Genomic DNA, 21207 nt, shown 5'->3' with positions numbered 1-21207 from the left:
TCCCTCCCGCGGGACATTTTGGGGAGCTCGGTGCTGGGGGCAGGGCAGCCTGCCCCGGGAATGCCCCCCGGGGCTGCGGGAGCGAAGGGGGCAGGTTGAGGGGTGGATACTGGGGGGAGGGGGGGCGCTAGGATGATCCTGGGCGCGGGGGGGCCGCGGGGCGAGGCTGGCCAAGATGGCTGGGAGTTTGCAGAGTGGCCCGCGGCCCCGGGGCCCGGCTCGCCCTAGGGAGGGCGAGGGGGGGCGCGGGGGGCCGGCGATGGCCCCGGCGGGCTGGGGCCGGGGCCCCCTGCTCTGGGGGCTGCTGCTGCTGCTGCTGGGCCTGGGCCCGGGGCCGCCCGCCTGCCGCGGGGCGCAGCTCAACGCCTCGGCCGCCCGGGACCGCTGCAAGCGAGCGGCGCCCTGCGAGCGCCTCCGCGCCAGCGTCTGCCTGGGCTCGGCGCTGCCCTACGCCGCCACCTCCACGCTGCTGGCCGCCGACTCGGGCTCCCAGGAGGAGGCGCACGACAAGCTGCTGCTCTGGTCCGGTACGAGGGCGGGGGGCTGGGAGCTAATGGCTGGGGGGCCGGGGGAGGCAGGGGCAGGGCATAGGTGGCTGAGGGTTAATGCAGGGGGGGCAGAGCATGGGGGGCTGGGGGCTAGTGCAGGGGGATAGGATATGGGGGGCCAATGCAGGGGCAGGGCATAGGGGGCCGAGGGCCAATGCGGGGGGGCAGAGCATGAGGCCTGGGGGCCAAAGCAGGGTGAGGGGGCCTGGTATGGGGGGGCAATGCAGGGGGAACGGGCAGGGCATGGGGAGCTGGGGGTTAACGCAGGGGGAGGGGGCAGGACATAGGGGTCTGGGGGCCAATGCAGGGGAGTAGGTAATGGGGACGGGGGCCAAATGCATGGGGGCAAATTCAGGGGAAGCAGGCAGGTCATGTAGGGAGCACTGTGGGAAGGGGCAGGGCATGGGGGAAGGGCTGGGGGCAAATGGAGGGGGAGGTCATGCAGGAGGCTTGGGGGAGGGGAGATATCATGTAGGACTGGGGCGCAAATGCAGCAAGAGGGGGCAGATCATGATGAGAACATGGGGGGAAGGAGCACATCAGGGGAGGCCGAGGGGAAATGCAGGAGGAAGAGGACACTGGGAGGAGGGTGCATGTCCCGCAGGGGGCATTGGAGGAAGGGGCACATCATGGGGTGCTGGGGGCAAATGCAGGAGGTATTGGGGGGAAGTGCAGGGAGGGCAAAGGACAAGGGAGCCTGGAGGAGCATGGGGACAGGCCATACAGGGTGTTACGGGGCCATTGGGTCCAAATGGAGGGGGTATTTCAGGGCACACCATACAGGGGTAGATCACTTGGGCAGTGTTTGGGTGAGCGCAGGTGGCAATGGGGAGAGAAGAAGCCAAGCTCACGGGGGGCTTGGGGAATTGGGGGGCAGGTCACAGGAGAGTGTAGTTCTTACAGATGCATCCTGGGCTCCCTTTATTCCCTTGGCTGTAATGCACCAGCTTAAAGTGGCTGGGCCTACCTTAGTGGTAAGAGCCTTCTACTGCTGCCAGCTGGCAGAGGGATTCCTTTAGCTCAAGAGCCACCGGTCTGTACTTTTGGTACTGATGGTCCAGGGTTCAGGCCCCACCGACAGCGTGCAATGTGTCGTCACACCATCCCTACGGTGACCCTAGGTTCATACGGTGCCCAGCTATGTGGGACCGCGGATGGCATGCTGGGTGCGGCGCTCGGATGTGCAGAGGTGGCCAGGAAAGCAACTGGTAATTCCCACTGGTGGCTTCCCTGAGCAGGTCTGCACTTGGAAGTGCAAAGGGGAAAGTTGGTTCTTTACGCTCTCCAGCCAGGGTCTGGGTGTTTTCCTGCGGCTTGCCTGCCCTCAGGACTGGGCAGTTTCACAGCTGATCCGCAGGCAGAACGGGGGGTTGCTTTACTTCTCCCCAGTAAATCTGTTGCTCTTCCATGCAGCCAGGAGGGCCAGGACCAGCCTTCCATTGTTGTCTGTAATCTAAACAGGTAGGAGCCGGCGGTTACCAGGGGCAATTCCATAGAGCCTCTTCTCCGGGGCTTCAATGAATCCTGATCGCAGCAGCTGATTCCCAGCCCCAGAGGGGGAACCCTCCGAAGGCCGCTGTCCCTGGAGCAGGGCTTTGGAGCTGGGCTCCGGCTCCACTCCAGCTCCAGCCAAAAACCTGCAGCTCCACTGCTCCGGAGCTGCTCCAGGGGCTCCGCTCCAAGGCCCTGCCCTGGAGGCTGAGGGTGGAAAGATGGGGAGGGAATTGGTCAGGTGCAAATGAGGGAGCTGGGGGAATTGGGTGGCTTAGGACAGTGGTTCTCAACCAGCGGGACACGTACCCCTTGGGGTACGCAAAGGTCTTCCAGGGGTTACATTGACTTATCTAGATATTGGCCTAGCTTTACATCAGGCAGCATCAAAAGCACTAGTGAAGTCAGTACCAACTAAAATTTCATACAGACAATGACTGGTTTAGACTGCTCTATATAGTAGACACGAACATGCAAGTACAGTATTTACAGTCCAATTGATTTATTGTAGTTATGTGGTCAATGAGAAAGTCAGCAATTTGTCAGTAATAGTGTGCTGGGACCCTTGTATTTTTGTCTGATTTTGTAGCCAGGTTGTTTTTAAGTGAGGTGGAAGCAAGCGTGCGCAAGACAAATCAGACTCCTGAAAGGGGGACAGTCATCTGGAAAGGGTGAGAGTCACTGGCTTAGGAGACTGGTAATGAGCCGTTGTCTCTTTCCTTGATCTCTAGTATGCCCGTTCTGACCCGGCCTGTGTCAGGAGGAGCTGTAAGTCACCACCTGCGATGAGATGGTAGTCTCAGCCTAACTCCTAGGAAACAAAACCAGGGTTGGCCCCCTCGTTAGAACTCCCAAGAGCGTGGGCCGTGAAAGCCTCCTGGGGCGGGTGTCAGGAGTCAGACGTACTAGTTTGGGGCTGTGAACGGTGCTGTTGCTGTGGCTGTGCCCGGGGGGGTGGCTGAATGGAGAACTTCACTCCCCGAGTGCGTCTGGCGGGTTTCACCGTGATAAGATCAGGGCACACCAAACGAAATGAGCTTTTGCTGCCCCGGTGGTCTGGGGCGCCCCTTTTGTTCCGAGCATTCATCAGCACACCCTGAGGCGTGGGGGCAGCCAACCTTTCCCCATCCGACACTTGCACGAGCAATCTGCTAGGATCCCATGCACCAAATCTAATTTGCATTAGCTGGAGCGCACTGAAACTGGCCACATCTTTTGTATCTATGTGCATACTATTGAAACTACAGAGCCCTGCATGCAACAGGACCAGGCACTGGACGCGGGGCAAGCAGTGTCCATAGGATGCACCTCCTTGTTAAAGACGGAAGAGGTCCATGTATCCTAGATGGAGGAAACCAACAGCACCAACTGGCTTGCAGTGTATGAGGGTCATACGTGGCGAATATTGTCTCTGCCTGAACTCACGTTGCACTGTTGTTATTAGCATAGTCTCCTTTTTGGACCATGTGCCTGTAGACAAAGCTACCAGGAATCAGATTTAGATTAAATCTTGCTAACTGTAAGACCAGCCGGACCATGGAACAGGCGCCTAGGGAGGTCGGGGAATCTCTTTCACTGGAGGTTTTCGAAAAGAGACCGGGTCGCCATCTGTCTTGGCAAAAAGAAAAGGAGGACTTGTGGCACCTTAGAGACTAACCAATTTATTTAAGCATAAGCTTTCGTGAACTACAGCTCACTCGATGAAGTGAGCTGTAGCTCACGAAAGCTTATGCTCAAATAAATGGGTTAGTCTCTAAGGTGCCACAAGTGCTCCTTTTCTTTTTGCGAATACAGACTAACACGGCTGTTACTCTGAAACCTGTCATCTGTCTTGGGTGGTTTATCTTGCCTCTTGGCAGAGGGTTAGAGCAGATGACCCTTGCGGTCCCGTCTAACCCTAGGGTTCTGTGATTCTGGGCTGGCGTGTGATTGAACTCTCCTTTAGATGTGCCCACTGGACTCTGTATCCCAAATTCGTCTGAGTTGTTAGAGCTGTCGTCAGCTATCCCTCAACACGAGGATGATATCGGGGAGGCGGGGGGAGAGTTATAGCTCTAGGAAGGTAGAGGTGCCCATATCTTAGTCAACCAGTGGTTCGTCTGGCATGCCATGTGCTCTAGAGGAAGCCGAAAAGGACCACACAATGTATTCCTGGTGCTCCGATACCATGGTGATGGATGCAGCATGAGAACCTGCCTCTGTATATGTGTTTTGATACAGACCAATGCAAAGTTCTACACCTAGAAACAGAGAACATGGGACATTGCCACAGTGTGGGGGACTGCATCCTGGAAAGCAATGACTGTGGAAGTGGGCAAGCTACTCAAAATGAGCTCCCAGTGCCATCCTGTTGCAAAAGGGCCAACGTGGTCCTGGAATGTGTAAACGGGGTGGGTGGGGAATAGGAGAAAGGAGGTGATTTTACCTGTGTCAGTGGCAAAATACTGGAATACCTTGTCCAGGCCTAGCCTCCGCGTTTGAAAAAGAACGTTGAAAAATTGCAGCGGGTGCAGGGAAGAGCCGCAGAAATGTTGAAAATGCCTCACAATGAGGGACCAAAAGAGCTCCGTCTGTTTACCTTCTCCAAAAGAAGCCCAAGAGGTGACTTGATGACAGTGTATGACGGCATCCGTGGGGAGGAAATACGGGGTCCTAACGTCGTCTTTAACAAATGGTGAATTCGCCAGCTCTTGCTGTCTTCAGATCAGACCTGGAGGGAGGCCTGTCGGGAAGATACGCTTAAGTCAAATGCAAGTGATTGGCTCAGCCCAGGGGAAATCGGGGGAAATGTTGTGGCCTGAGTTACACAGGAGGGCAGGCTGATCTAATGGCCCCTTCGGGCCTTGAACTCTGTGACTATAGAGCAACACTGTATCACAGGAAGACATTTATACCTGATTCCCTCAATTCGTGGCCTGAAGCATTGACAGCCCCGGTCATTTTTTTTTTCCTTTGCTGCTGTGATCTGCAGATGCTAGTGAAGTAGCAAGACCCATTCCGCTCCCAGCCCTGTTTGGATCCCCCTCTAACTTGTCTTTAGGTTTCAATGCAAAGTAGGGAATAGGCTTAATTTGATTTTTTTTTTTTTAAATCTCTAAATACAAAAAGCATTAAAAAAAGAACAGGAGGACTTGTGGCACCTTAGAGACTAACAAATTTATCTGAGCATAAGCTTTCGTGGGCTACAGCTCACTTCAGACTAACACGGCTGCTCCTCTGAAACCTGTCAAAAAGCATTAAAGGTTTCGTTGGCCGGAGCTTGGTCACTGGGGCAGTGGGGGTGAGTCTCCTTAGCCGACTTCATGACTCCTTTGCGGGCAGCAGGGTTTTCTGCAGCTTGCGCTTCTTGAAGAAGCTGTCGGGTTGGGCTTTTCAAAAACCCTCCACGTTGGCCTAACTCAGCTCCCGTAGAGACCAGTGCTGAGCCCTTTGGAAAACCTTGCATGGGGTTGCCACAGAAAACTCCTTCCAGCAATGCCAGCCTTTCTCAGAGGCTTGATATCCTCTAGGGACTGTGACGTTCTGTGGAGGGGTCAGTCAGCTGCAGCAGATTGGGGCCTACGGCATCAGCTGACACAGATTCCAACAGGCGCAGGCAAACGGTGCATTCGCAACTGCCTGGAAAGGAGCCAGCCCTGCCTCCTGGCTGGCAACGGTTCTAGGATCCCTTCCCCAGCCCTCGGTGCCCACTGGGAGGGGAAGGTTCCCCCTGTCCTCTCTTCTGAGCCTGTGTGGAGGGAGGAAAGGAGCCCCTGTTGGGAAGCAAAGGGGTGCTGGGGCCCCTGCATTCCCCGGCTCGCACAGAGCGTGTTGGGCTGGCGGATGAAGTAAGGGGTGGCTCGGTGCACCGGGGCATTCTCCAGAGGGCTCCTACTCCAGGCATACATTATACTAAAAAGCTCCCCGTACTTGGAGGGAAGACGTGCTCTTTCCCAGGGTGGCCCGGGAGCTGCCTTTTTCTTTCCTCTTGGAGCTAGTGGGGTGCCCCGGCTGTGCCCCCAGCCTTGTGACCAGAGCTTGTGCAACAGAGCAGGAGCGGGAAAGCTGGAGTGAATGCAGAGAGGGTAAAGGATCTCTCCAGCATGGAGGCAGCCCAGTGGCCAGCCTATAAGATGAACCCCGCTCCCCAGGATCAATATCGGACGTTGGTGTATATAAGGCTTGGGCCTGCTCTAGTGACTTCCGACTGAGGATCTCATCCCGTGTTACAGGCACGTCGGTGAGCTAGGGAAGTGTTATCCCTGTTGGGCAGGTGATGTGAGGGGCAGCGTGTCACACAGAGAATCCATGGCAAAGCTGGGAGTGGAACCAGGTCCGCTCCTCGAGGTGGGGCTAGATCCCAGGAGTCCTGGCACCCAGGTCCATAGTCTGACCATTGGACCAGACTCCCCTTTCCGCAGAGAATGCGTGGTCTGCTTGTTGCTAGGAGTGAGAGAGGAGAGCAGCTTTCTGTGTCTGAGAGATGAGCTCTCGAGTGTGTTTGTCTCATTCAGCACAGACAGTAAATAGAAGAGCCTAAGCGTTTCTGTGGCCGGTGCATGGTTAATGCAGGCTGCAGAATCAAGGCCGTCTAGCCGAGCCCTCTGCTAGCAAATCTCCTCCCCCTACCATCCTCGTGGTCACCTCTTCGCCTTCTCTTGGATGAATTAAATAGACTGAGCTTCTCTAACCTGTCGCTGTAAGGCCGGTTTCCCAGACCTCAGATCATTCTTGTTCGAACAGCAGGATTCAGCAGTTCGGCCCCAAATAAGCGGCTTCCCATCCCAGTCTGTGCTCACGCTCACCTCTCATCCCCTTCCAGGAGGTCCCCCTGTCACATTTCAGGTAGGACGCCTGATCTGAACTTTCCTCTAAACCTTCCCCTCTGCCTCCGCACCCAGTTGCTGCCGAAAAGCTCCCTGCGCCCAGCCTGGATACCTCCTCCACTCCCATCCCGTGAGCCGCACCCCTCGTCCTCTATGTTCACTTTGCCGTCTGCCTCAGCGGCTGCCTCCCCTCCGAGTCCCCACGCGGCAACACCCTCTCCTCCCTCCGTCCCTGTTCTCAGCTCCTGTCCGCCCATCTCTCTTCCCACCTTCTTCCAGGCCTCTCCCCCTTGGATCTCCTCCCTCTCCTGCGCGAGTCACCAGGCAGCCTCCATCTCCATGTCCAAACCTTCTGCCAAAGCTGGTTCTGGTGTACGAGTCCATGAGGCCAGCACCCATCAGGGCTCGTTCACGCTGGCTGTTAATCAGCCAGATGCAGGCATGCTCCGCAGCCATTGTACAGCCTTCTGCCTGCTTGCACGGACAAGACTGTCTGTGTCTCACACAGCAGCTTCTTTCTGAGCTCAGAAACCGCGCTCGCGAAATACACATGAAACCCAGACCCCTTAAAAGCTCTGCTTGCTCTGAAACGACACCAGGGACTTCATGCAAAAGATTTTGTAATCCTTAGAAGTGCAAGGGGACCTTAATCTAAATCTAGTGGGATGCAGAGCCAGCAGTGTTCATGAAGTTGTAGTTCCCAGATTAACTTTACCTCTGCCCCCATGCTGCTGTCCTGTAACCATCCACTCTCTTGAAGTAGCCAGAGACAGGCCCCCCACCCCTCCCCCAACACACTCTTTTCATGCATAACTTTCAAGTACATAGACCCATATGTCCCCTATCAACCACCACATACAGACAGGAAATGCTCGCTTCTCCAGGAATTAACTCTGCTTCCATGCCAATATGCATGAATATAGCCCCATCTCATCACATGGTGATATAATCCACGGACCTTCCAGGCCCACGGCGAGATGGTTGGGGGGGTTTCTGCTTGTATAAGCTGCTGGGTGAAGTTGTGAGGGAGTCTCTGATCCATATTCAGAAGCGAGCAGGGTCTGGGAAGGACTCAGACCTGTGAGAGGGGGATGGGTGAGGACACCAGGGCCGTGTCGGGTATGTACCGTGTACCAACATTGGCAGGAGCAGCAAAGGTGGAGTTAAAACTGACGCTGAAATGCTGGTCAGGGTAAAAATCCAAATGTTTGTAATGAACAAATGGCCGTTCCTATTCTACTAACGGCAGGTGAGACAAGGAACATGGAAATGACTTAACATTTTAATTTGCTTCTCTTATGCCAGCTGCTCACGTCCATTTCACTTCCACCTCCCCCTTTCTCCCCACTTCCAAGCTCTGGGGTGCTAGCATGGTGCCACGGTGTTACTTTGCAAATGCTGAAAGTAACACCGTGCTCGTAGGTGGTCTCTATTTTATTTTATTTTTACATTTAATAAAAAATACTTATTAACTTTAGCATTTGAGATTGCGGTTGGCTTTTTACAAAGCCTATACGCTTTGGGTGAAATTTGACCGGGTCATATCCCTTCAACTTAGAATTGCCTAATTTACGTTTAAATTCTCAACTCGAGAGTTCTCTTAAGTAAGGGCTTTGCTAGTGTGACATGGTTAAAGTGTTAATGGTGCCTTAATGACTTTTTGTTCGGTGAGATGCATGTCTCATTGTTATTTTGAATCTTGCTATTTGTCTCTGTCCTGAAGCAGTGAGTTCCATGGATGAACGGTGTGTGGTGTCTTTCAAAGATCTCTATTTCTGGAGGACTGGCTGGCTCAGGGGGCTGCTGTCCTCACAGGGATGGCAGTTTAGTGGCCTGAGTGAAATAACTGCAATATGTTCTTCGTGAACAGGTGTCCACAGGGCAAACCAGTGTCACCCCTGGCACTCGCTAACTAGGCTGGTTGCAGTCGCAGCAGGGAGGCTATGGACTGAATGAGCTCCCAAGGTGTGGTGCTACCCCTTATCTCGGAGGGGTGGCAGTATTATCCCCACTTTGTGTAGGAGGGAGTGGAGAAACCAAGAGGTCTAAATCAGGGGTTCTCCACTTTCCCAATGACTGTCCCCTTTCAGGAGTCCGATTTGTCTTGCGTACCCCCAAGTTTCTCCTCACTTAAAAACGACTTGCTCACAAATTCAGACCTAAAAATACAAAAGAGTCACAGCCACTATTACCGAAAATGTACGGACTGTCTCCCTTTCTGCCCTACACTTATCAAATAAATCAATGGGACTATAAATACTGTACTCACATGTCAGTGTATACAGCCGTATAAACAAGTCCTTGTCTGTATGAAATTTGAGTTTGTACTGTCTTCGCTGCTGCTTTTTATGTAGCCTGCTGTAAAACGAGGCCAATATCGAGAGGAGTTGGTGGATATGCATCCCTAATTGAGAACCACTGGTCTAAATGAGTTCACACGGTGCGTCAATGACGGAGCTGGGACGCGAACCCAGGACTCGTGACTAAGGCTACATTTTAGTCGCGGGTATTTTCAGTAAAAGGCATGGACAGGTCACGGGCAGTAAACAAAAATTCACGGCCCGTGACCTGTCCATGACTTGTACTATATACCCCTTGACTAAAACTTGGGGGGGGAGGGCCGCCTGGGTGGCGCTGTGGGTGCTGGGGAGGGAGTCGCAGGCCGGGGGCATCATGGGCACTCGGGGCGGGGGGGGAGTTGCAGCCCAGGGGGGCATCGTGGGTGCTGAGGGGGGCTTGCGGCCTTGGGGGGCGCTGCGGGTGCTGGGAAGGGGGGAGTTGGTGGGCTGGAGCAGGCTCCCTACCCATCTCCGGGGAAGTAGGGACCCCCAGCTTCTAGTTCCACGTGCTGCCTCCACGCTGCCCCAAGCCCTGGCTCTGCAGCTCCCATTGGCTGGGAACCACGGCCAATGGGAGCTGCGGGGGCAGCTCGTGGAGCTAGGTGCTGAGGGAGGGGAGTTCCTGTCACCCTTCTGGGGAGCTTCTCCAATCCTAAGCATCACCCTGCACCCCAGCCCTGAGCCCCCCACACCCAAACTCCTGCTGCGGCTTCTGTGACCCCGGTGACAAACACGGAGCCTTAGTCATGACTCCTGCACCAGGGCTCTAAGCATTAGGCCAGACTGCCTTCTCCATAAGGAACAATACTTCACTACAGAGAGAGAAGGGGAAGACGCTGCTAATTAAAGTTGCAGAGAGGCCAGGCAAAGAGAAGAAGCTGCTGAGGGAACATGTGTTTAGATGTCGAACTGTTGTGGATACTTTGGTATTAAACGTACCCCCCTGTGCTTTTGCAGCGAGCTCATGTCGATGATGCTTTGCCGGTGTCTGTGCAAACCGCTCACTTATTGATCTCAAAAAGCCCCGTTAGCAGGAGGGTTGCGGACCCGGGATGATCACAGGGCCTGTTTGCAAGCAGGCCACTCGTTACCGAACCCGCGGCAGGAGGAGACATGTCCCTGCAGGGGCTGCCCTCGATGACTCAGCAGCCTGGCCCCCGGAGCTGGTTGGGAGGTTCAGGGCATCAATCACCGAGCTCAAGAGACCGGGAAGGAGATGCAGAATCTGCCACCCGCCTCACCAGCCCAGATGTGGCCTAGGCTAGCAGTGAACGCCCGCTGCTCCCATCAGAGGGTGGCAAGTGGGTATTGAGACAGCAGGGAACGGCCCTGCGATCGGAGATGATACCGAGTGTCCTGAAGTACCCGGGAAGCCAAATACTACGTAAGCAGCTGCAGGCTCTGCACCGCTGCCTCAGTGCTGCTGGGGAAGAGCTCTCTGATCACTGCGGCGGGGTGGGGGACTTGTTCGGCCTTTCACGGGAGATTCAGTAATTGGTCACTGAGGGAGGATGGATTTCAAACACGATGGCCCAGTGGGCCGACCCGGTGCGGCAGATGGTACTGACACAAGATGACAGGGAGCCGGAGGATTGAAGAGCTGCTCCTGGGGAGAGGAATGCCCTGGGGTCGTCCCCCGCTCAGGGGCCAAGCTGCCCTCCCAGCCTAGGCATGGGCCCAGGCTAGAGGAGAAGCCATGTGACCACTCGCTACGTTTATTGCTTTTTTTTTAAAGGAGGGCTTTCGTTGGCAACGAAGGGTGAATTCGATCATAACCGGCTCAGTGCTCTGCCTGTCTCCCTGGAGCTGTAGGTTCAAATCCCAGCAGAGTCAGCTTAGCCTGTCTTCCTCCATGGCTAGATCAACAGACCCCTATGGCAGGCATGGCCAGACCGGGGCTCGTGACTCTCTTGCGGCTCTTTTACAGTAAAAGTGCAGCTTGCAGTGCCCCCATGTCCCTTCTATTCTCCACAGGTGGGGGAGGCTCGGGGCTTCTGCCCTCCGGCGCCGTGGTGGGGCTAGGGGCTGCTGCCAGAGACGACTGGTGCCTGCTGAGAGTGGGGGAGCACAATGTAAATGTTCCCCCTCCCCAACAGCTTGAGTCACCCCCACCCAGGCGTGCCCCCCGCCAGCGGCCCCTAGTCCCTGCATCTCCCAGGGTTAGCGCCGGGTGGAGAGGCAGTGGCAGACAGCTGGGACCTGCAGGGAGGGGTCTCTGCTTTAGCTCCCTGGGGAGGGGTAACAGCAAAAAGCAGCAGCTCCCAGCTGTTTGCCACTGCCTCGCCCCATGGCCGCAGCTCCCGGCTCGCCGGCTCCAGCCGCTGCCGTGCAGGGAGGGTGCCTGGTGGCACCATGTGAACCTGGCAAAAATCGGGGGGGCGGCGCATGACCCCACCCATGTGTCACCTCATCTCCATCTTCTGCCCAGCAGGGCGGCGGGGGGGGGGGGGGCGTCCTAGGGGCTTGAGCCCCACAGGACATGACTGCTGGGGCTCGGGGCTTCAGCCGGAGCAGGGCTGAAGCCCCGAGCCCCAGCAGGTGCACCCCGACTCTCAAACTTCTGAAGGTTGCCGTACACGGCTCGGACAGTCACTCAGTTTGGCCGCCCCTGCTCCACGCAACCAGCTGGGCCTGGCTCTTTAGCAGGAGGTGTCAGTTCAAAAGCCCTGTCTGTGCTGGGGGGGGGGCTGACCATCCCATGGCCCTTTTCCTAAGAAGGGAAGGTTACCCTGGTGATCTCAGCCCAAAATGCCCTTCTCCTTACTGCTGTCCTCCTCCACCCCAGAGGTGGCTGCCTTCCACTGGTGCACTATGTCTGTGCCTTGTGAAGCATGTGGAGATCATTCACAAAGGTGCTATAAAAGGCAACATATCGGCGTGACGTTAAAAATAATAGCCAAAGGACTCGCCATACGGTGGATTTGTGACACAGGAACTATCTGGGAACGGAGGGTCTATTAGCGCCAGGGTGTGCAGCCATCCCACCCCATCCTGAGAGCTAGTCGTTGATGAAGGGGGATAGAGGAAGAGCGGAGGAGTGTTGTGTGGACATGCGTGCTGGGAGTTTGATCTTTTCCCTGTACCATTTAACAGAGCAGGTCCAAAAGTAAATCCCGTTCTTTGTGACTGGGAGACAGGGGGCTGCGGTTGTGTGCGCCGTTATCTAGCGCTGGATGGAGCATGTCAGACCTACTGGTTCCGTTACATGTCCTAATGTACAGACACCGTGGTGGCCCGCGGGTATTGAACTGGGAGTTTCAGCATCAGAAACCCAGGCCTTTCCTGGTTGACCTAATGAAGTAACTCCTTGAGCTGTAGATGGTTGGCTGTTGTAGTCAGTGGGCCCAGCCACTAGGGGGCGGTGCCGAGCCAGCATGCTACACCCGTGCCGAGTTTCCACCGCTGCTTTTTCCTTCGGCCAGGTTTGCGGAACGCCCCTCGCTGCTGGGACGCAATTCAGCCCTTGCTCTGCGCCGTGTACATGCCCAAGTGTGAGGACGGCCAGGTGGAGCTGCCCAGCCAGACCTTGTGCCAGGCCACGCGGGGTCCATGCACCATCGTGGAGCGGGAGCGGGGCTGGCCCGACTTCCTCAAGTGCACCACAGACCGCTTTCCCGAGGGCTGCCCGGTAAGCAGGCGTCTTACACCTCGCTGTTGCGCCCGGTGTCCAGCCGATGGCACGGCTGTCCTGTCCCCGTGCCTCTTCCAGGCCGCAGAAACAGTGCCCTCCATGCAGCCAAGGGTGGGGGGTGCCGATCCTGGCCAGAGCGGGGAACGTTAGCTGTGGCGATGAGTCATTTGATGGCTCTTCAATGGCCACAAGTTGGTGGGTCTCATTTCAATTCCTAGGAGACAGGTGGTCACATCACCGGAGTTACCGCAAGTTCTCTGTCCACAGAAATATCAAAGGATCAGACGTTTTATATAGCCAGGAGGGCCACCCACAGTTCTGGCCCCCGATCCGATTCCATCCAGCGGTTCCTCTGATCCCATGGACGGACCGGAGCATAGCAACTGCCCTTCCCTGTGCAGGGTTGAAACACATTGCTCTGCCTGCTCTGGAGATAGACAGAGGCCTCTTGTTCCAGGGCTGTCAGTCCAGCCCCTTTCGCAGGCTCTAAATTCATCTGGATGGGAAGCCCTTAAGCAAAACCCTGGTGCTGCAGGAAGCGGTGTTAGCTGCGGAGTGGGTGCTCTTCCTTTGGAGTTGGGACTGAATTAATGCCCTTGCATGGTACTAGGGGGCGCTGTGCTACGAGAGGGGTTGTTTTGTGCCCGGGACATCAAAACGAAGTGGACAGTTATCTCCTGTCTACAGCTAGATCCCCCCTGGAATCTCAGGGAAGTTATTCTGGATTTCCCTCCCTAAAGGGCTGTTGTGCAGCACTGTTGAGCTACTCTGTTCCACACCAGAGGAGGCCGCATTTCAGCAGTGGTTGGGAGATCCTTGTAAAGTAGTTTGGAGGTCCCCTAGGAGGTGCTGTATAAATGTGAGATACCAGGTATTCCTGCCCCTGCTCTGAGGACAGGAAATACAAAATCTCCCTCTAGAGGCATAGTCGCGTAGGTTTAGACCCAACCTGTGTGTTTCGCGAGGGGAAGAGTTTTAGAAAACTTGGTGGCAATTGAAATATTGGGGGGGGGATTTTTACAGCTTCAGTGAGACCAAGATGAGGGTTATTGACAGACAGTTTTCGAGCGTCCTGTGACTAGTACAGAACCGCAGCGAGACTGGCTTTCTTCTAACCCTGACCGGGGGAGGGAGGGAGATTCCGAACGCTATCTGCCCCTGGCCCCTTCCCTTCAGAGCATCCGGGTCGACCCCTCTCCAGCCCTCCTCCCATGTCCCTTCCCCTCGCAGAGCTAAAGGAAGAGGAACCCGTCCTCGCACTGGGAGAACTGAAATGCTTCCACGCCACGCTGGGTTAGTGCAGGGTCCCCCAAGAAGGACTTTGGCTGGAAGGGGCTTTACAGACTCTGGGTTGGAATCCCAGTCCCATGAAAATCGATGGCAAAACTGCCGTTGATTTCAGCGAGGCCAGATTTCACCCAGTGGATTCAGTGTCACACCTCCCTGGGTGTGTGGAGTAATCCCTATCTGAGCAGGCTGGGTACGCAGTTCCCCCAAAGGCAGGCAGGCTGTCAGTGGCAGGTCTTGGACTAAGAACTCAGGAGTCCTGGTTCCCAGCCCTCAGCGTGGGTCGTCCTCTCGTGACAGTGTCCCTCCAACCCCTAACGATCCCTTTCCTTTCTTCTCTGGTCCCGCCCCTCGTTCCCGCCCACCCCCAGAACGAGGTGCAGAACCTAAAGTTCAACAGCTCGGGCCACTGCGAGGCCCCGCTGGTGCAGACGGACAACCCCAAGAGCTGGTACGAGGACGTGGAGGGCTGCGGCATCCAGTGCCAGAATCCCCTCTTCACGGAGCACGAGCACCGTGACATGCACGTTTACATCGCCGCCTTCAGCTCCGTCACCATCTTCTGCACCTTCTTCACCCTGGTGAGCGGAGCGAGCCGGGGGGCTGCCGGATGGGAGCTGATCCCCGGCTGTGGGGGCGGAGGGGAGGAGTGAAATCTGCATTGGCTCAGAGCACCTCCTGGTGGCTGGCGTGGGCTTTTGCCGCTCTTGGCTGCGGGGCTGACCAGTAGGGCTCCGGAGCAAAGCCAGGAATGGGTGATGCACAGCCACAGACCCTGGCCCATCCGCCGGCTCTTCTCTCCTGTCCCCGCCCCAGGCCACATTTGTTGCCGACTGGAAGAACTCGAACCGTTACCCGGCCGTCATCCTCTTCTACGTCAATGCCTGCTTCTTCGTGGGCAGCATCGGCTGGCTGGCGCAGTTCATGGACGGGGCCCGCGGTGAGATCGTGTGCCGAGCCGACGGCACCATGCGGCTGGGAGAGCCGACGTAGGTACCTCCGCCCCGCAGGGCAGGCTCACCCACCCACACCCCCGTCTCTCTGCCTTTGCCCACTATGGGAGGGGCAGTGCGAAAGGCAGCAGTCCCAGCAGATGTGGTCAGGGAACCGGTGGGATTGGGGACAGGTCTGGGGTTCTGGGCAAAGCTCCCACTGACTCATACAGGATCAGGGTTTGGCTCACAGCCCCTTAAGGTGATGGGATCCTGCAGACTGCAAGGTGCTCTATCGGGGGGCATGGGCACGCTCTGGGTGCTGAGCCAGGCTAGCACCTATCTGTCAGTCAGGAACAAGCCAGAGTGGAGTGGGGAATGGGGGAGAGACCCCCTCCCACCTCCAGTCCTATCCCGTCCCACCTCCCCAGCTCCAACGAGACACTCTCCTGTGTGATCATCTTCGTCATCGTCTACTACTCGCTGATGTCGGGCGTGATCTGGTTCGTCATGCTGACCTACGCCTGGCACACCTCTTTCAAAGCACTGGGCACCACCTACCAACCCCTGCTAGGCAAGACCTCCTACTTCCACCTGGTCACCTGGTCCATCCCCTTCGTCCTCACTGTCGCCATCCTGGCCGTTGCCCAGGTACGGGGCGTCCGGCATGGAGACCTCTGTGCCCACCCCACCCTCGGGACCCTAAGGGATGCTCCCCTCTCAGTGGAAGGGGGAAGGTCCCCCCACTCTGCCCTGGGGGTGGTCAGTTTAACCCTGCATTGGTGAGCGAGAACCATCCCAGCTCAGCGTCTCATCTCATTCCTCGTCCATTTGTTGACCCCACTGCCTGTGGCCCTCCTGTAGGCTCCCTGTATCTGTGAACATCCTCTGGGTGTTCCAGGTGAGGGTCAGCATTTCCCAGCCCCCCATATTCCTGGCTCCCCCCCCCCACTTCGTGCCTTCCCTGCACTGATAGACTGCATGGGGCCCCACTTATCTCCAAGCCCATGGCTGGGATGGTTTAGTTGGTGTTGTTCCTGCTTTGAGCAGGGGGTTGGACTAGATGACGTCCTGAGGTCCCTTCCAGCCCTGAGATTCTATGATTTTATGTTCCCAAAGGCCATACCCAGGCTGCTCGAACTGACCCATAGGGGGCACCAGCCACCATCTCCGTCCCACTCCCTCCCCAGTCAGCACCCGACACCAGGGTCATCTACAAAACCTGGGTCTACCAAATGGCAGAGCCATCGGCTGCCACATCACTGGATGGGCACCCCGTTTGCCTGGTAAAGGGACAGCACAGCCCCTCGTTGGCCAGCCCGTTCTCATGAGATTTCCAGCCCAATCTCCAGGCTGGGGACGGACGGACACTGATGACTCTGCCCCAACCAGGTGGACGGAGACTCCGTCAGCGGCATCTGCTTTGTGGGCTACAAGAACTATCGGTTCCGCGCTGGCTTCGTCCTGGCTCCCATCGGCCTGGTGCTGATCGTGGGAGGCTATTTCCTGATCCGAGGTGGGTGCTAACAACTCAGCGAGGTTTGGTCTGGGGACCTTCAGCGCTAAAAGCAGGAAATGCTGTCCCCTGAGCCAAGGGAGTCAATCCCTTAGCTAGGTGATGCAATATCTGTTATGAGACCGACTTCTCTCTGGGAGAGAGACAAGCTTTCGAGCGATCCAGAGCTCTTTGGTCTGGGAAAGGTACTGAGAGGGTTACAGCTAAATACAAGAGCAACAGATAGTTCAGCATAAGTAGTTAGCACATATTCCAAGGGACCATTCAAAGGGAAGTGGCCCATTAATACCCCTCCAGTCATGGGAGGGAAGGAAGGCAGGGGGGTTCGGAGTTGTTAATGGGTTACAGATTGTTCTAATAAGCCCTAAATCCACTGTCTCTGGTCAGTCCGTGATTTTTAGCGTCTAGCAGAGTTATGAATTTAAGCACCCAGCCTGATCTTTTGAAGGTGTTGTGCAGGTTTCCTTTGTGGATGAGGACTGAGAGATCAGCTATGTAGTGATCTCTGTGCGAAAAGTGTTTGCCCACATGTGACAGGGTGTCTTTGTCTTTTATCCTTTTCCTGTGAGAATTCATTTGAGAGTTGTGATTGTCTGGTTTCACTCACATAATTGTTATTGGGGCATTAAATGTGGGTGAAACCAGACAATCTTGTATTTAGCTGTGACAAGGTCCCTCACCAAAGGCTCTTAAGCAAAGTAAGCTGTCATGGGATAAGAGGGGAGGTTCTCTCATGAATTGGTAACTGGTTAAAAGATAGGAAACAAAGGCTAGGAATAAATGGTCAGTTTTCAGAATGGAGAGAGGTAAATAGTGGTGTCCCCCAGGGGTCTGTATTGGGCCCAGTCCTATTCATCATATTCATAAATGATCTGGAAAAAGGGGTAAACAGTGAGGTGGCAAAATTTGCAGATGTTACAAAACTACTCAAGACAGTTAAGTCCCAGGCAGACTATGAAGAGCTACAAAAGGATCTCACAGAACTGGGTGACTTGGCAACAAAATGGCAAATGAAATTCAGTGTTAATAAATGCAAAGTAATGCACACTGGAAAACATAATCCCAACTATACATATAAAATGATGGGGTCTAAATCAGCTGTTACCACTCAAGCAAGATCTTGGAGTCATTGTGGAGAGTTCTCTGAAAACATCCACTCAATGGGCAGCCACAGTCAAAACAGCGAACAGAATGTTGGGACTCATTCAGAAAGGGATAGATAATAAGACCGAAAATATCATGTTGCCTCTCTATAAATCCATGGTGCACCCACATCTTGAATACTGTGTGCAGATATGGTCGCCCCATCTCAGAAAAGATATATTGGAATTGGGAAAGGTTCAGAAAAGGGCAACAAGAATGATTAGGGGTCTGGAACGGCTTCTGTATGAGGAGAGGTTAATAAGACTGGGACTTTTCGGCTTGGAAAAGAGACGACTAAGAGGGGATATGATAGAGGTCTATAAAATCATGATGGTGTGGAGAAAGTAAATAAGGAATTATTACTTGGATTGTTAAATTGTTATTTACTCCTTCTCATAACACAAGAACTAGAGGTCACCAAATGAAATTAATAGGCAGCAGGTTTAAAACAAACAAAAGGAAGTATTTCTTCACACAAGGCACAAGTCAACCTGTGGAACTCCTTGCCAGAGGATGTTGTGAGTGCCAAGACTATAACAGGGTTCAAAAAGGAACTAGATAAGTTCATGGAGGATAGGTCCATCAATGACTATTAGCCAGGATGGGCAGGGAGCGTGTCCCTAGCCTCTGTTTGCCAGAGGCTGGGAATGGGCCACAGGGGATGGATCACTTGATGATTCCCTGTTCTGTTTATTCCCTCTGGGGCACCTGGCACTGGCCACTGTTGGAAGACCGGACACTGGGCTAGATGGACCCTTGGTCTGACCTCTGCTCCGGGGTTGGAGCACCCACAGAAAAAACAATAGTGGGTGCTGAGTACCCACCAGCCACAACTGTTTGGCAGCGCCCCTGATTAGCTGAAAGCCGGGAGGGGGCGGAGCAGGGATGGGAAGAGGCGGAGCAAGGGTGGAGCCTTGGGGGAGGGTGCGAAGTGGGGACGGGGCCTCGAGGAAGAGCCAGGGGGTGGAGGAAAAGAAAAACTCAGTGCCTAGGCTAAGTACATTTCCCAGACCTGCAGCAGAGCTCTGTGTAGTGCGAAAGCTCGTCTTTCTCCCCAGCAGAAGTTGGCCCAATAACAGATATTACTTCACCCGCCTTGTGTCTCTCATATCCTGGGACAGCCACACTGCATGCGGTCGCTCAGCTGGCAGCTGTAGTGGACTGTTATCCTCTTACGTGGACCAGCCACTAGAGGGAGACACAGAAACCATATTCTAATGTGGGTGACACACGCTGGGCCTTGCCCAGGGGGTGGTGTGTGTTGTGGGCTCTGGTTCATGGCTGGAAAGGAAGACGCTACCCTGAACGCTGCTGAGTTTTAAGGTCAGTGCAGGCTGGGATAAACTTCCCCAGCCAGTGCGGAGGGGGGCTGCTGTAGTTCATTGAATGGCCAGCAGCCAGGGTACTGAAAACCAGCCAGGTGTAGCCCATTTTCTCCCCCGCACCCTAAACAGCTCTTCTCCTCTAGCCCTTGTTGCGAATTATACCTGATAGGTCACGCGCAGTTCGAGTCTAGGCTGAGGCACACGAACAAAGTCCACAACTGCAGCGTTCCCAAAGGTATTAAGTTTATTACGCTCGAGCGTGGTGCCCCGCCAATAGTCAGAAGGCGACCCCGAATGCAGGTTATACAAAGATTATATACCTTTTAGCAAAGCATGTTGCCCTCGTGAATCGGAAACCTTAGCCAATAGACAAACCCTTCCCTTATCTACCACCTGTCCCTGCTAGGTACATTCCTCGTGCTAGACCATTACTTCAACTACACAACATGGTCCTAAAGCAATGTATCAGTAACCATTCTTATCAGGATGGGAGGCTCACATCAAGGCCAGGAGGCAGGGAGTTAGGAACAGACAAAGAACAGAAACCGGGAGTCGAGACAGGCTGGAACCAAGGGGGAGGGTTTTCACAGGAATGCAGTATCTAAGGAACACTCCTCCTAGTGCATGATGTGTTTGCTTTTAGACAATGGTGGGCCCCAAACCAAAATGGAGTCACATATGCTAACTTTTCCTCAACACCCTGGAGCAGCCCACGGGAGGGTCAGGGGGCTCTGTCCCCAGAGTGTCGCCCCAGTGAAGAGCTGATCAGGGAGGGTTGGCTCGGCCAGCGGGAACTTGCATCTGCTCCTCAGCTGCCTGCTCCCGCTTGGCCGTGTCCCCTGAGGTCACACCGCCAGCGACCACACCAGAGCCAGATGCTGCATCCGCCCGTGAGCCCGGCTCAGCCTCCCTGCTCCGTCTCGCTGGGGCTTCAGAGGTCACCTCAGGCGATCCCGGGGTCTCTTGCCTAGCTGCTTGATCCGGCAGCCCCAGTCCCGGCTGACGCGCCTGTCTTGCTGTCTGTCTGCCCTAGGTGTCATGACTTTGTTCTCCATCAAAAGCAATCACCCCGGCCTGCTGAGTGAGAAAGCTGCCAGCAAAATCAACGAGACCATGTTACGGCTGGGTAAGCCGGGCGGGTTTGGGTTCAGCTGGTGCCTTGGTGCCGGTGTGTTACCCGGGCCAGGATCTCACACGTCCCAAAGGGCTAGCTTTGGGTAGGAGCCTCCCGGGAAAACCCAGGGCCTGCACAAAGCGGTGGCGCTGGGCCAGCAGAAGACACGGGGAGGGGTATGCGTGGCTCTCGGAGGGTGCTCTCGCCTCTGAGTCCATTGTGAACACGAGCCTGGCCTGGGGCTGCTGGAGGCGCCGCCCTTCAGATAAGGCATGAAAGCCAAGTCCCGGCCACTCCCGGAGCCTCTCTGCCAAGTTAACCCAGGCCTCCTGGCCAAACGCCAGCCTGAGTGAGTGCATTTTGCCTCCCTCGGAGTCCCTGGGAAGGTTGGATATATTCTTCCTTTTCTGGTCCGAAACTGTTGTGCAGTGTTACTGTTACGCAGCTGCCACGGTCCTCCCCAGAGGTGGCTGCATTTCACTCCCGGGTAACGTGACCTCTGTGTAGACGGTACGTAAAGCTCTTTGGGACGAAAGGCGTGCTAAAAGCGGGTGCAGCTGATTTTGACGAGGACCCCATCAGAGGCACAGAAGGAGTCCAAGCCCTGGTTTGACCCCTCCCTTCACTTTTCCTGGATTGTTGTGTTTCCATCAGGGCTTCTCTCTGGCTGGCAGCATGCCGCGTCCTGGCCCTGGGGCTGTGGGAATAACCCCCGGGCCTTCCTGTGCTTCCTTTCAGGCATCTTTGGCTTCCTGGCCTTCGGTTTCGTGCTCATCACCTTCGCCTGCCACTTCTACGACTTCTTCAACCAGGCTGAGTGGGAGCGGAGCTTCCGGGAGTATGTCCTGTAAGTGGGGACAGGCCATGTTTCTTCCCCCCGCCCCTTTAACAGGCACCCCCAGCCCCCACCCGGCGGGGCAGGAAGTCTCGGGGGGATTCCAGTAGAGCACCTCGCTCTGTGTTGGAAGAAGGTGACGCTTTCCATGACCTCCCCTCCGCTGCCAGGTCCTGTGATGATGCTCTTCCGTTTCCCCACGCAGAAGCCTGGCTGCTCGTGTGGATTCCCGCCCTGGCGT

At 55.5% G+C, this 21207-nt stretch overlaps 2 protein-coding genes across 2 annotated transcripts in view; both read left to right on the top strand.

Annotated features, from left to right (window-relative positions):
• Nucleotides 1-21207, top strand: part of AHCYL2 (adenosylhomocysteinase like 2) — a 493940-nt gene that overhangs the window by 208664 nt on the left and 264069 nt on the right. The gene's annotated exons all lie outside the window — the stretch shown is intronic.
• The window catches only part of SMO (smoothened, frizzled class receptor), a 31556-nt gene continuing 10524 nt past the window's right edge, over nucleotides 176-21207 (top strand). The window contains exons 1-8 of the mRNA XM_073328947.2: nucleotides 176-527; nucleotides 12606-12811; nucleotides 14473-14682; nucleotides 14918-15090; nucleotides 15465-15684; nucleotides 16426-16549; nucleotides 20051-20143; nucleotides 20870-20978. Coding sequence (XP_073185048.1) covers nucleotides 176-527; nucleotides 12606-12811; nucleotides 14473-14682; nucleotides 14918-15090; nucleotides 15465-15684; nucleotides 16426-16549; nucleotides 20051-20143; nucleotides 20870-20978 — 1487 coding nt within the window. The remainder of the gene's footprint in view (nucleotides 528-12605; nucleotides 12812-14472; nucleotides 14683-14917; nucleotides 15091-15464; nucleotides 15685-16425; nucleotides 16550-20050; nucleotides 20144-20869; nucleotides 20979-21207) is intronic.

Source organism: Lepidochelys kempii, chromosome 1 (assembly GCF_965140285.1).
Source record: "Lepidochelys kempii isolate rLepKem1 chromosome 1, rLepKem1.hap1, whole genome shotgun sequence".
Lineage (NCBI taxonomy): Eukaryota > Metazoa > Chordata > Testudines > Cheloniidae > Lepidochelys > Lepidochelys kempii.
The sequence above is the reverse complement of the archived record's forward strand: the minus strand, read 5'-3'. Positions and strand labels throughout refer to the sequence as shown.